At 35.6% G+C, this 13,599-nt stretch overlaps 1 protein-coding gene across 2 annotated transcripts in view; it reads right to left on the reverse strand.

The window, feature by feature from the left end:
* LOC108911968 (ecdysone-induced protein 74EF-like) overlaps window positions 1-6,696 on the reverse strand; it is a 63,571-nt gene extending 56,875 nt beyond the window's left edge. For both annotated transcript variants that reach the window (XM_018717067.2, XM_018717066.2), the window contains exon 1: window positions 6,287-6,696. In XM_018717067.2, coding sequence (XP_018572583.1) covers window positions 6,287-6,560 — 274 coding nt within the window. In that variant the 5' untranslated portion in view covers window positions 6,561-6,696. The remainder of the gene's footprint in view (window positions 1-6,286) is intronic.
* Between the last annotated feature and the right edge of the window lie 6,903 nt (window positions 6,697-13,599).

The raw sequence follows: 13,599 nt of genomic DNA on the forward strand, positions 1-13,599 counted from the left end.
ACCCTGCAGTCAACAATAGATGAGATCTAGGTAAAAACAGCCCGTTTTCGCAAATGTACAGTTGCAGATAACCTTTTTTTTCCGCCTGCTGTAAAATCCCCGCAAAAAAACTGTTAACCCACATAATAAAACGACCAACCACCCTCAAGTATCAAACGCAGCGGCAGGTATAGAGTTGCATTTCGTCTACCTGTGGTGTCGTGTTGAAGATGTCGAGGGGGAAGCGTACAACGGTACACCCGTGTCGAAAATAGGTCAGTCATATTAGATTTTTTATTGGAGAAACGAGAAAATTGAGTTTCTCTGCGGCGCGATTGGAATGCTGGAAGAAAGTCGGCAGATATGTACGTAATTTCACATAGTAGAAGTTTTAATAAACGTTCCAAGTATGTGTAGGATCAGTTGAAAGCGTTTATCATCGTACAATTAAGAACTAGAGCAATAAATTGTTGAGTAAATTTAATTCCGTGAAATCAAAATTGGGACACACAGACACATTTTTTTTTGGACAATACGAGAAATAATACTGTATTAAACATATTGAGATTAAAGTGCAACCTTTAATCGTGATGGATTAAAACAGGCAGTTTACTTACTGAAACTAAGGTATAAAACAGCACTTTTAATCCAAAGAGTGCAAGCAGTTTATATCTATTTTCAATAGCAAGAGAAATTATAATGTAGACACGAAATGACTAAAGTGCATCTTTTAATCTGTCGAGATTAAAAGTGGCACTTTACTCATTGAAATTAACAATAAACAAACTTTTAATCCAGGATATGCAAAAAGTGTTTAGATGTAAGAGATTTAAGTTCATTTCTTTAATTCCCAGGAATGAAAACAGCACATTTAATCCAAGAAATGCAATTTCAGGATTAAAACTGGCACTTTACTTATTGAAATTAACAATAAATCAGCACTTTTAATTCACGTTTTTCATTTTCAATTGTAAAATATATGCTATATACACAAAAAGATTAAAGTTCCTTTAATTTTTTAATTTTAATTCTAAGGAATTGAAACTGGCACTTTACTTATTGAATAAAACATCACTTTTAACCCAGGGACTGTACACAATTTATTTATACTTTTAACAGCAAGGGATATTGTAGTATAATATATAGATCACGACTAAGTTACATCTTTTAATTCCTTTGGATTGAAACTGGGACTTTAAATATTGAAATTAGAAATAAAACCGACTTATTTTCAATTGTAAAAAGATATTTTGCACTTTTGAATAGAATAGCACTTGAAGAAGTGCAACAATTAATTTCTATTATAAATAACAGTAGAAATTGTGCTGTATTGTACACAAAAGAACTAAAGTTAAACTTTTTGATCCCTTGGGATTAAAATTGTCACTTTACTCATTGAAACTATGGCATAAAACAACAGTTTCAGTCCAAGAAGTTCGCAATATTCATTTCATTTTTAATTATAAGAATGGTATGAGACGAAATTGATATTCTGCTTTATCTGCCTTATCTTTTTTATTTATTGTTAAATATTAACACAATTAATATAAAAAATCCTGCTTCTTGCGTATTCAATCGTTAATTTTTTTTTATGTTTTAAACAGTTGTGGATTATTAAAAAAAACTACAGATTTATCTGGAGTTTTCTTAAATAAATTTTAAATCATCGATTTGAAACTAGGAAAATTAAAGTGTCATTTCTGTTTGTTTAACTGCTTTTGTGGCTTAAAAAAATTGATTTACTGTCTTCAAAGCCACCAGTTCCTCCCACAAGCGACTTGTATTGTACTCGATTCTAGAAACCGATACGAGTAATATTTACTGTTGCAAATGCCAGGCGACACAGCTATCTGGGTGAAGGCTACATTTGCAATCGACGGAAAAATCATATTTATCTTTTTGATAAATTACAAGTAAAGTAGCTGCGCCGTGTTAATTTCGATATTCGCTTCGTACGTTAGATCCACTTTAACATAATCCGACGATAAATTATCATTATAAACATTCCGACCAGTATTTCTATTCTAGCTGGTAATAGATAGTTTTTTTTTTCTAATAATAGGACGCGACGAGATGGCCAACAGGTAAAAACCCTGCCTCGTTTGACCTATAAAAAATCGTCTCAGCCCTTTCCTAGGCCATCCACCAGACGCATTATCATAATGCCTTCTTCTCGAGGATCATTTTTTAAATGCCATGAATACAAAAACGACGTCTGATGCGGCCTGATGATGATAAACATAAATCAGGGTGGTTGTGGGGTGGGTGAACCCAGAATACTTTAGTTTTTTTGTGGGTACTTATCCTTGAAATATAGTAAAGTTGCGTTCGACATTAATTTTAGAGATGATTGTCCCCTGTAACGTAGATATAATTTTAAGGATCGATCGAAAGGTGAGTCATATCTATTGAAATTTTGATGGATCACGTCCTCCATATTTAGGTTTATCAAGGAATTTTCAGTAAACATACATAAAAAAATTGTATCGTCGCATATTTAGTTTTCATGAATTGTAGATGTCTGTAATTTCAATTCAAATAAAATAGATTATGAAGATCTACACAAGCATTAACATTAATGAAAGGTATTAGCCATATTTGCTTTGGTCTCTCATTTTTTATAAGTGTGTCCACAAAATATCAATTATATAATTTGTTTTATACCATTTCACTTTCATTCACCCTTTATATTGTTAGGAAGGTATTGTTTATGATAGATATTAAACAATACTCCTAGAACTATCAGTACATTATTGAAAACGAATTAATAAGACAGTTTTCTAGACAATATCTGTGTTGTTAAGTTTTATAAAACGATTTATAAATATTTCAAAAGGAAACCAATTGTGAAATTGGTTTTATAACATTTTGTTTGGGATCTTTCAATCCGGATGCCAAATATACTGCCAGGAAAGGTTTGATTATGAGAACAGAAGAACAGGTACATACAATTAATGAAAAGGAATTATTAGCTATGTTTTCATGACATGATTTTCTAAGCAATATTATAAAACGATTTATAAACACTATTTCAAAAGAGACCAATTATAAAATTTTAAGGACATCGTGGAAAATATTTCAGTCCTACCTCTCTCTCTTATATTGTTAGGAAGTTATTGCTTGTGACAAACACCATTAGACAAAAGTTTTATAACCATCAAGTACGTTAACGAAAGGAAATTATTAGTTATGTTTCCCTTACTTTAGTTTTCCAGGCAATATTTATGTCTGGTTAATTTTTATAAAACGTTTTATAAATGTTTTCTAAGAGATCTGTTATAAAATTGATTTACGGACATTTTGATTGGAATATTTCACTACAGTTTCTCTCTTACATTACATTAGGAAGATACAGGCACATTATTGCAAACGAATTAGTATGACAGTTTTCTAGACAATATCTTGTATTGTTAAGTTTTATAAATATGTACGTCCAAAGGAGATCAATTGTGAAATTGGTTTTATTGACATTATATTAGGATTATATTTCCATTCGGATTCCAAATATACTGCCAGGAATTGATTATGAGAACAATTCATAGACATACTTTTGGAACTATCAGGTATATACATTACTGAAAAGGAATAATAATTAGCTATGTTTTCGTGACATTAGTTTTCTAAGCAATTTTATAAAACTATTTATAAACACTATTTTCAAAAGACCAATTATAAAATTTTAAGGACATCATGATTAGGATAATATTTTAGTCCCATGTCTCTCTTATATTTTAAGAGGTTATTGCTTTTGAGAAACACGATCATATAATAGTTTTATAACCACTACGTACGTTAACGAAAGGAAATTATTGGTTATGTTTCCATTAGTTCAGTTTTTCAGACAACATTTATGTGTGGTTAATTTTTATAAAAGGTTTTATAAATGTTTCCAAAGAAATCTGTTATAAAATCGATTTGCGGACTGATTGGGATATTTCCGTACCATTTCTGTCTGCACGTTAATGAAAGGGAATTAGTTCATTATTTTAATGTGCCAGGCAATTTTTAAGGATTTTTAATGTTTATAAAACGATTTATAAGTAATTCCAAAAGAGAACAGTTATAAATGTAGATAGATAACATTAATGAAATTGAATTATTAGCTGTATTTTTACGATTTTAAGGCAAATAACTTAGGGGCTGTTAAATTTTATAAAACTATTTATAAATATTTCCAAAACAGATCAGTCATCAAATCGGTTTAGTGGACAACATTTTTGCCCGAGCTCGTGAGCGGAATTCATCGCTTAGATCGTTCCAAACTCTATCCAGTCTGCCGCAGTATCGTCCCTCTCAACCCCCTGGCAGCGCTTTCATTCGAGAGATAGATAGACCTTCCACCCTCCACCGAGCCCAGTGTAGGTCAGGGTCAAACAAATCGATGGAATATACGAGTTGTTTACGTTAAGTTCTCGATTTATTTTAAAAATTATGTCACAATAATACCGTCAAGATCACCCGCCGAAGTTTGGCATTGGGCGTGTTTAAAATTTGTGTAAGGACACCTTTTTACGATTGTTTTAAAAGAGAAACCGTGCCCGCCGACCGATGTTTTTTTTCCTCCGAACGTAAACAAACTCCGTCCAATGCCGAGTCTATTTTTCTCTCGGGTAGGCTTCTGATCGCGTACCCCCTATTCTGGTAGAATCACGGCTAGATCCAGTAGCAAAGTGCTTTATTAATGTAATTACATAGAAATGTTACGCTTCACCGGCTTCGTTGCTTCATGAAATGCGCCTTTAAATTACATGCTGCTTATTAATCATTTAAAGGAAATGGTTTGTAATAAAATACAGCCTTTTTTATAGCGGATGTGACAATAGACGGGTAGCCATGGATAAGGTCAGGCACCCGCTATTGGTTTCCAAATGTTTACAGAAAAAATAGCTGAGAATAAGGATAACGATTAATCAATCAAGGAAGTTGGTTTTAGGTCGTTTTATGGATATGTTCCCGTAATGAATAACAATGTTGCAACAACGTAGCAAAACAATGAACCCGTCTGTAATTACATATATAGCGAGTTTTTATTTTCACAACAATGAAATCTGCATGCGATTTGATTATTTTTTTTAATTGCACTTTTCAGTTATCGTTATCTCGTATCATAAAAAAATTTACCGCAGAAGTCAGTGGTACCAAAGAAGTAACAATAAGCTGTGGCATTATTCGGATTTATTTTATCAGCCCGATAATTTTAGCTCGGATTTTTGTGACCTTAGACAACACGACTAAGGTCATGTAATTTAATTATACGAGAGTATCAGCCGCGAATCATGCCGTAATTTTTTTTATCTGAAATTGCTATTTATTTTAACGGGTATCAGTTATATGTTTTAGTGGTTGCTACGTACATATTTTTAATTATTATTCGGAAACTTGTTACATTTTTTTTATTAAAGCTATTTGTTTGTTTTATTTATTATTTGTTTTGTATACAAATATGCTAACGTTGAAATGATTTATATCAAATATAAAAACCTTGTACGGCGTTACAAAACGCGTTTCTATTTATAACAAAATAAATAAATACACTTACGGCTGTCCTTATAAAAATGTACACGGGAGATAAACATATTTATGAAAATATCCGAGGGGGGAACTGGACTATTTTTGCCGCGATCGGACGGTGTAATTGTTATCTCGACGACAGAAATAACTTGGAAGTAGTTTTGGTCCACAACGATTTTTGTCAGTGACAAAATTACGAAGCAAAGGTCGTTTCCAAAGGATGCTTTTTATGGTGGCAATTTTTTTAGCGGCGTGGGGTAGGAACAGCCTTGGATTTGAAACAATTTTTCTCATTATCAATGTTTACTCAAGAAGCAAGCAAGTGCACAAAGATTCGGCCAACCACTGCGTCGAAAAATGAATTCGTTTCAATTAAAGTTTTTCTATGTCCGTAATATTTTCAAACCTTGAACATAATCTATAAATTTTAATTCAGAATACGTAAATGCATAAACGGTAGGAATTTATTAATGTAGGTCATGGTAGTTGCACTACCTACGGTTATTACAAAAAATGACAAAGCTAAAATTACAGTGCAGTTAATGTGACTCCGTAAAGGCGACAAAATAACGCAAAGAAGCATTTCTACTGTTTAAATTTTGAGTTGTTTTGTCTGGCGTATCAAAAATGTTTACTTAATAACAATTTTATAATTTTCTGGTTTAGATAAATCGCGTTCCCACTTTAACAATTTCGAGATAAGAGACAGAGACTAAGTAGTTACATCCTGGCGTTCGCCAGTAGCGTTTTCCTGTGAAACATCGAAAGCTAAGGCTACTTTTCATCGACAACTTACATCTCTTGATGAGGCTCTTCTTGAAGGGCTCGGCCCCGTCCTGCAGGATGATCTTGTCCTCCGTGTCGTCACTTTCAGTCCCGGAGTCCCTAGCGGGACTAACCCTGCCACAATTCACTCTTAAGTCCAGAGGAGCGTCAGCGTCCTCGTCCATGCTGCTGGTGCAAAAGTCCTCGCACTCCTCCTTGATCCTCTGCGGCGAGACCAGCGACTTGATGAGAGGCAGGTCGGGCACGGAGGGCATCTTGTACGGCTTCATAAGAATCATCGTCATACTCAGCGGTGTCCGCTGGCGAGCATCGCACTCCAAATCACTCGGTGAGGTAAATAAACACAGTCACACGCGTGCTGGGAGAGTGCCTTGGCGAGGTATGGGCGCCCGACTAATGCTCAGGAACGGGCAACGTAGACTGAGGTGTCCCACTGACTCATATAAGCACGACGCCGTAGTCGCGGCTCTCGGTAGAAATCGCCGCGCGCTCCGGCCGAAAGTGAAATGATGGCCGTCGCTTGCGCAGAGCTAGGAAAGTTGGGTTAGGTTAGGCATATCCTAGCGTAGTCGGTAGCTATTAGACGCGCTATATGGGCCGGGTTTAACGCGTCTAATGTTAGAATTTGTTGTAAACAAAACGAGAGCGGCTTCCGCGTGGGCGGCTGCTCTTGGTCTGAAGGTGGTGGCCCTGCGGGCATCGCCGGGGGGCTGATTGATGAGGGGCTCAGCGGGCGGGTATTAATAGGAGGCGCTCCGTCATTAAGCGGAGCGTACTGTCTGCTTCAACGCCGATCTTGACTTATTGGGTCGCCAAAAGCACCATTTCTCTATTTTGAATACCTCGGAACCGCATGCAGACTTCAGAGAATTGATCCGTGTTATGGTTGAACCACCTACCTAGCTTCAAATCCTTTAAAAATTGAAACTAGGAGTGTTTAAATTGGATATGTTCTTTTAATGGGCAATAGATACAAGCCGATCACTGCAAATTACCTAGAAATGGCAGAAGTACTATGGTCGAACAATTTCTGGAGAGTTCCACATCTTCTAGAGACACATCGTTGTATTCTTAAGGAAAATCTATAGAACAAGTCCTATAGTTGCCATGTGCATTGTTCCATACTTTTCCGGTTGAAATTATCTGGATTCTTGTAGATTTCTGTTGCCTCGTTGTAGAGTCTTGGTCAAAATCTTGTTTCTCACACCAGAATTAAGTTCTAAGAAGTTAAAACTCTGGAATATAGAAACTTTTCGTCCTCGAAAATCAAGGTTGACAACGACAAAGGCAGATGATTAAAAGCCACGGAATGCCATTGACATGTACAGCGTAGGAAAGTACCGATGATCTATCAGAAGTTACGTGAGAGCGATAAAGTAAGCCATAGAAATCCATGTGATAGACAAGGATGGCTATAATGAAGGCGTCTAATAGTCAACGCCCATTTCGCCCTTCCACAAATAAGAAGTGAATCTTATTTGTGGAAGGGCGAAATGGGCGCTGACTATTAGACGCCTTCATTATAGCCATCCTTGTCTATCACATGGATTTCTATGACTTACTTTATCGCTCTCACGTAACTTCTGATAGACCATCGGTACTTTCCTACACTGTATACCCAGCAAATATGAATACCAGCTAGAAGACTTTACCCTCAGCTTCAGTTTCTTCTGGAGAAAAAGAGTCAAATTTTCAAAAACGTTCTTATTTTGTACACACGAAGTATTGCTATGAAAATTTCAGCTCAATCCGTTGAGCGGTTTTAAAACTGTATGATTTTTTAAACGCGAATATTTGTCTCAGCCGTGTCAATGCAATGACGTCACCGCATGGGAAGGTCAGCCGGCTTGGCGCTACTTCCTGATGAGTTTCTGCATCTACAGAATGTTTTAGCGTTTGTGTATATTAAATTTAAAAAATGGAAGCAAATTTCGTAAAAGCAGATTCTTCTAATTTGCCAGAAGTAGGTTTGTTAATGGTTATGGATTTTTTTAATAAAAACCAATACTTTATCGGTTACGCAGGGTAGTTTTGCTGCTTTCAAAATAAGTCATTTTTCAAATAAAAGATGTTAAATAAAATAAATCAAAGTAAAGACTGTTGATTTTAAATCCGCACGACAGAATTACGGGGACATTATTATTTTCTTAGGCGTCTTCACACTAGTGCTGGGGAACAAATACAGTACATATTTGTATTTTTTTTTCTGTTCTGTCTTCCATATTGCTAACAAAATTCGGTATTTTATCGTACTCAACCGAAAATTAACAGGCAACTAAAACCCGACTGACTGACAACACACGCAAGCATACGGCATCGGTTTCCCATGAGGTGACGTCACACCTGCCGGTTCAGTTTATGATTTTTTTTGGATGACATAGGCGATATAAAATTCAAATTTTTTGCAGAGAACCTTAAAATTGCAATATCTTTCCGTTAAGCAAATAAAAAATTTTGCTGAATGAGTTCATTGATAACCGCCACGTACCATTGTTTGAGTACCGCTGACTTATTTAAAGTCTAGCCCTGTCCAACGAAGTGCCAACTGTTATACTTAGTCCAATATCCGAAGCAAAGTCCACTTGGACTAATAGTTTTTTTATTACCTAATACCATCGAATATTAATAGCCAGATATCTATTTTGACTTAACTATAATATTACCTGACAAATGCAGCTTTGGAGGAAGTAAAAAACAGTACGAAGTTGTAGAGGATTTTCGTCTAAAAGGGGATTGTCCAATGTTCTTAGAATTTTAACCTTGTTTCTTCTGATTATCAGGTTTTTAGATTCTTGAAAGACTTTTTAGACCAAAAAGATTTAAGATTGTTGATGAGGTTGAAGAAATGCAGCACCTCCAAAATTAAAATTGTGAAGCTTACTGACGTTGCAAGCTGCAGTTTCTTCAGAAGAGTAAAATCAGCACTGAGTGACTGTGCCATTTTTGGCTCATCGATTTAAATATTCGAGTAAATCTAGCAATCTTGGCATAAAGCACCTCTAAAGTGTATAGGGTGCCTGCCTAGGTCCTAAATATAATGGATCGCAAAAATGTTGCGGTCTACCAGAAATCGAAGTCAATGGATGTGTATGCTTCCTGTATCAGGTAAGCTAAATCTAAAAAAAAGTTGGCACCGGCCGACATTTTTAGAAGGAAAATCGCCTAGATCAAGGTTAAGTTTTTGGCGTATCATCTAGGAATATGGGATGTGATGTATTGCATAGTACACCCGTGAGTTATTTTTAATTCGGCGAAGCTAACAGGGTGATACTTTTCCGCCAAAGGTTGTCTTTCGTTATATATTTTTTTGTTCGTTCTATGCTTGTGTTATTGACAATTTCATGTCGAAATAAATATAAGGAACAATGCAGATGGTATAATAATATTTAATAATTATTTCGCTTCGGAAAGAGACGAAAACAAATTTTTCTCCAATTTTTCCAGTTTTTCCGAATCGTTAAACTTTGAAGGCTAGCCGATGTGGCATACATTGGAATGACACGCCTATTCACGGGGAAGTCGCGGAGAAAAACGACAACGAATTAGAAAATTCGCGATATCGCCGACTGACGTAATTGGGACTTTCTAGTCGCATCCCGCGTGTTCACTTTTGATCGCAGTGTGTGCCGCTGCAGGAGAAAAGAAACGCAGCGATACCGTGATCGAGAATCGCAGAGCTCCGCTGCACCGGTCTATTTACGGAAAAAGAAACTGAAACGTGAAGCCATCGAGCAGAACGGCCGTCGACGCGACCGGGTATAGTGAACTTGACTCGGTTCTAATTTCAAGCGGTTCAACTAGCCTAGTCTAGCGAATGCTAATTCGTTTCCTGGTCGCTTATACGCGCGACGGGGCGGGTTATCGGGCACAGTTCACGGTTAATCTGTCGCGATACCGCGCCGTTTCGGCAGTCACTCGACAATTTTGAACTCGATAGCGATAGGATGGTCCGTTCTGGGAAAATGGAGGATGATGTGATGAGAAAAAAATTGCCAGCTCGAATTGTTACATTGTTTACTATTTATTGGACCATTGACGCACTATTTTTGAAAATAAAACTATGATCCTCTTCACAAAATGTACAATACAGCATCCAAATTTCTTACGGACCTATATATATATATATACTCAAAATTATTCATGAGTAGGATGATACCACTCATAGCACTTAATACGTCTGATTGTGTGACGGAACTAAATCATATACTTATACTAATTATTTATAATAAAGCCTAAGGCGACAGATGTAGCAAATAGCTTTTATCTCGTATGTCTTCAATGTTAACTTAAAGAAATTTGCACAATTTCGTCTCTAAAGGCGTTTTTGGAATCCTTGAAATATTAAATGGATTTTGGCATAAAAATTCTATTAAGAGAAGCAAGATTTTGGCCTCTACAGATAAGCAAGCAATATCCAGGAATTTCGAATCAATTTCAATGAAACCAGGGGTCTAGAATTAACTACCTGAAATTTGGAAACGATACATCTGCAAACATCACCAACAAAACGTCACAGTTCAATGACTCAAATCATGCACCAAAACAATATGGATCTGTACACACAGCAAAAATAAATACCGACAAGAGGACTTAATCTACAGTTTGAGAGTTTCTTCTGACGAAGGGAGCGATATATCTCCTGAAACGGCATGAAATCCAATACGATAAAATGGCAACCAACCTGAATATTGTTAAATCATAGACAAGTACCACAGAAGCTTCATTAAAAAAGAGAGTCCTAACTCAGTAGGACAATTCTGCCTTAATTTGAGTCCAATTTATATTTTCAAGGAATAAAGAAGCCAAATGCAAATAAACGTATACTTATCTCATTCCTTAGGTCATGCGTCATTTCCTATAATTTGCAAATAACATTATTATTTTAGTTGGTGAACAGCCCAGACCCTTTTGTTCTACTTTCCAAATAGATAAAATAGAGCTCATTAGCAAGATTTGCAAAACAAATGTTTTACAAAAATAACTAGGATAGCTAACGTCCGAATTTTAAAATGGGGACACCCACTGGACCAATTATACGTAATACTTTCTATTTGAAAGATAAGTGCATCAACTATAAAAGTAGATAACGGAAGAATGATATTTCTAAAACTAACCCAGAGGAAGGTGAATTCAAAGTAGAGCTTAGATATATTTTGACCCGTCAGTTACTTCTAAGGATCTTCCAAAGAACCTAAAACCTAAGGTTTCGTATTGAGAGAACGCATCATTGGAATAGAATGCGGGAGACATAATGTATCATTCTGATCCTTCCTCCCTTGTAGTACCTGAGCCATAGACGATATGAGCATGGAAAGACAGTAACACCAAAAAGAAGGGATTGTGAGACTATAGTTAAAACCATTACAATCTGAAATACAGTTTGCTCAAATACCAAAGTCGAATATAAATGGACAAAGAAAAAGTTGAACTGTCCCTAAAGTATTCCAGTGCAACAGAAGTGTTGGCCTGTGCAATATAAGAATTTATTTTTGTTATTTCGCATGCTTTGGTAAAACTGCGAAGTCGAAAAACCTTATAGGGGCTCGGACCTTTCATCACAAACATAACAAAAAAATTGAAGGCAAATCTAAGCATCTAAGTATTGGTCTGTTAGAAGACAACCTCTGCAGGTTCTGCAGAAGGAAAAGGAGATCGCAGTTAAGGTCTAACAAAGGTACCTTATCTGCTAGGGAAAATACGTATGTGAAGACATGAAAGTTGTCTTAATTAGAACCTCCTCAGCTAAAGTTAAATGAGGAACTCTGGCAATGTTCGCAATAGATTTGTGAACGATCACTGTGGGAAATGTTATCTCAACACCATAGTGTGACAGTGTTGGAAGGAACCAACAAATAATTTTAATAGGTATTTCAATTTCAGGGTGATTATCGTATTTAGTAAACTTCTGTCTATACATTAACATGTTAATAATATCCGTTTGTAAACATTTCGTATAAATTATTCACGTAATAATGAAATGGAAAGCAAATTATATCAAGACCGCTTTAAATTTTCTAATAATAGACATGCAAGTGACGTGGGAAATCATAAAATAACGGCCCACTTTTCGTTTTCGGCGTAAAAATAAATACAGGCCAACAAAATATTTAGTTTTAGTGCATAAATTGGATCTCACAGCTTTGATAAAGTTTCTCTTAATATTAAAACAACTGCAGTAACGTCAGCCAGCTTATATTCGCAACTCCATAATTCTACGTTAAAAAAATATATTTCCCGTGAAAGTCAAAATTATAGTTTTAAATTTATTTTTAATAATAAATTAACTATTTTCGTAAAGTTGCTTTTGGACAGAATAGAATAACGATGTCACTATATCTTCAAAATCACGTTTAGTTGTTTGGTATGCTTTTAAGTAGCAATAACATCAAAATTTCACACAATTGAAAGCGATAAATATATTCAATTTTTTTTCAGTCCGTGGAGGATATATTGGAAAATCTCAAAATTTTGACACCACCAAAAATAAATATTTTATTTTATCTGAAAAACGAAGCATTTTTCACGACATATTTGTTGAACTTAAGTAAACCTGTCAATTGAATGACTTGAAAATGACCGAAAAACAATTTGGAATTAAAAACAAGAAAATCGACGTAGAAATTTTTTCTTGGAAGCTATGTCCACTGACTATACCTCAGAGAATTAAAAATGTCTACGGCAATGAGTTTTTGGTGGTCACATTTTATTCATGTATTTCTAAATGTGAACTGAATAGGATTTTTTTGGATAAATATATAAAATAACCTATTTTGACTTAGTTGTATCTTAAACTTAAACCTGTTTGCCTGTCTTAAAAGGACCGTGGTTAGAGGTCTTTTAATATCTCATGAGCCGCGAAATGCGCGAAAGGCGTGGCGTATCCCCATAATTCTTCTAATAAGCACGTTGTGAAAACATTTACTCAGAACTAGACCATGTGCATCATTACAAGTAGACATGAACTAAGGCGCTCGGGCATCAATAAAGTCAACTGGCGAACGTTCGTTATATATATTTCTATTGTTTAAATTAAAATAATAAAGAATAGGGCATTTTATTATGATATTTGTAATCTGATCAAAGGCTTGTTTACGCTAGAGCTCGAGAGAGACTGTGAATAATAGGTGTAATGTTTTTAGGACGTAGAATAATTTAGGCGACGGTCGGAATTATGTTTCTGCGCATATGAAGGTCAAAGCTCATAAGATTTTAAAACATCTCTACCTCGCGTCAATATCCTTGGCAGGAGTTATGACCTCGGATGGAGTGGAGTCGAGCGGGATTATCGCTCTTTACCCACTTCATCGCTGTAAGCCCGGATTC

Source organism: Anoplophora glabripennis, unplaced genomic scaffold, assembly GCF_000390285.2.
Source record: "Anoplophora glabripennis isolate ALB-LARVAE unplaced genomic scaffold, Agla_2.0 scaffold389, whole genome shotgun sequence".
NCBI lineage: Eukaryota > Metazoa > Arthropoda > Insecta > Coleoptera > Cerambycidae > Anoplophora > Anoplophora glabripennis.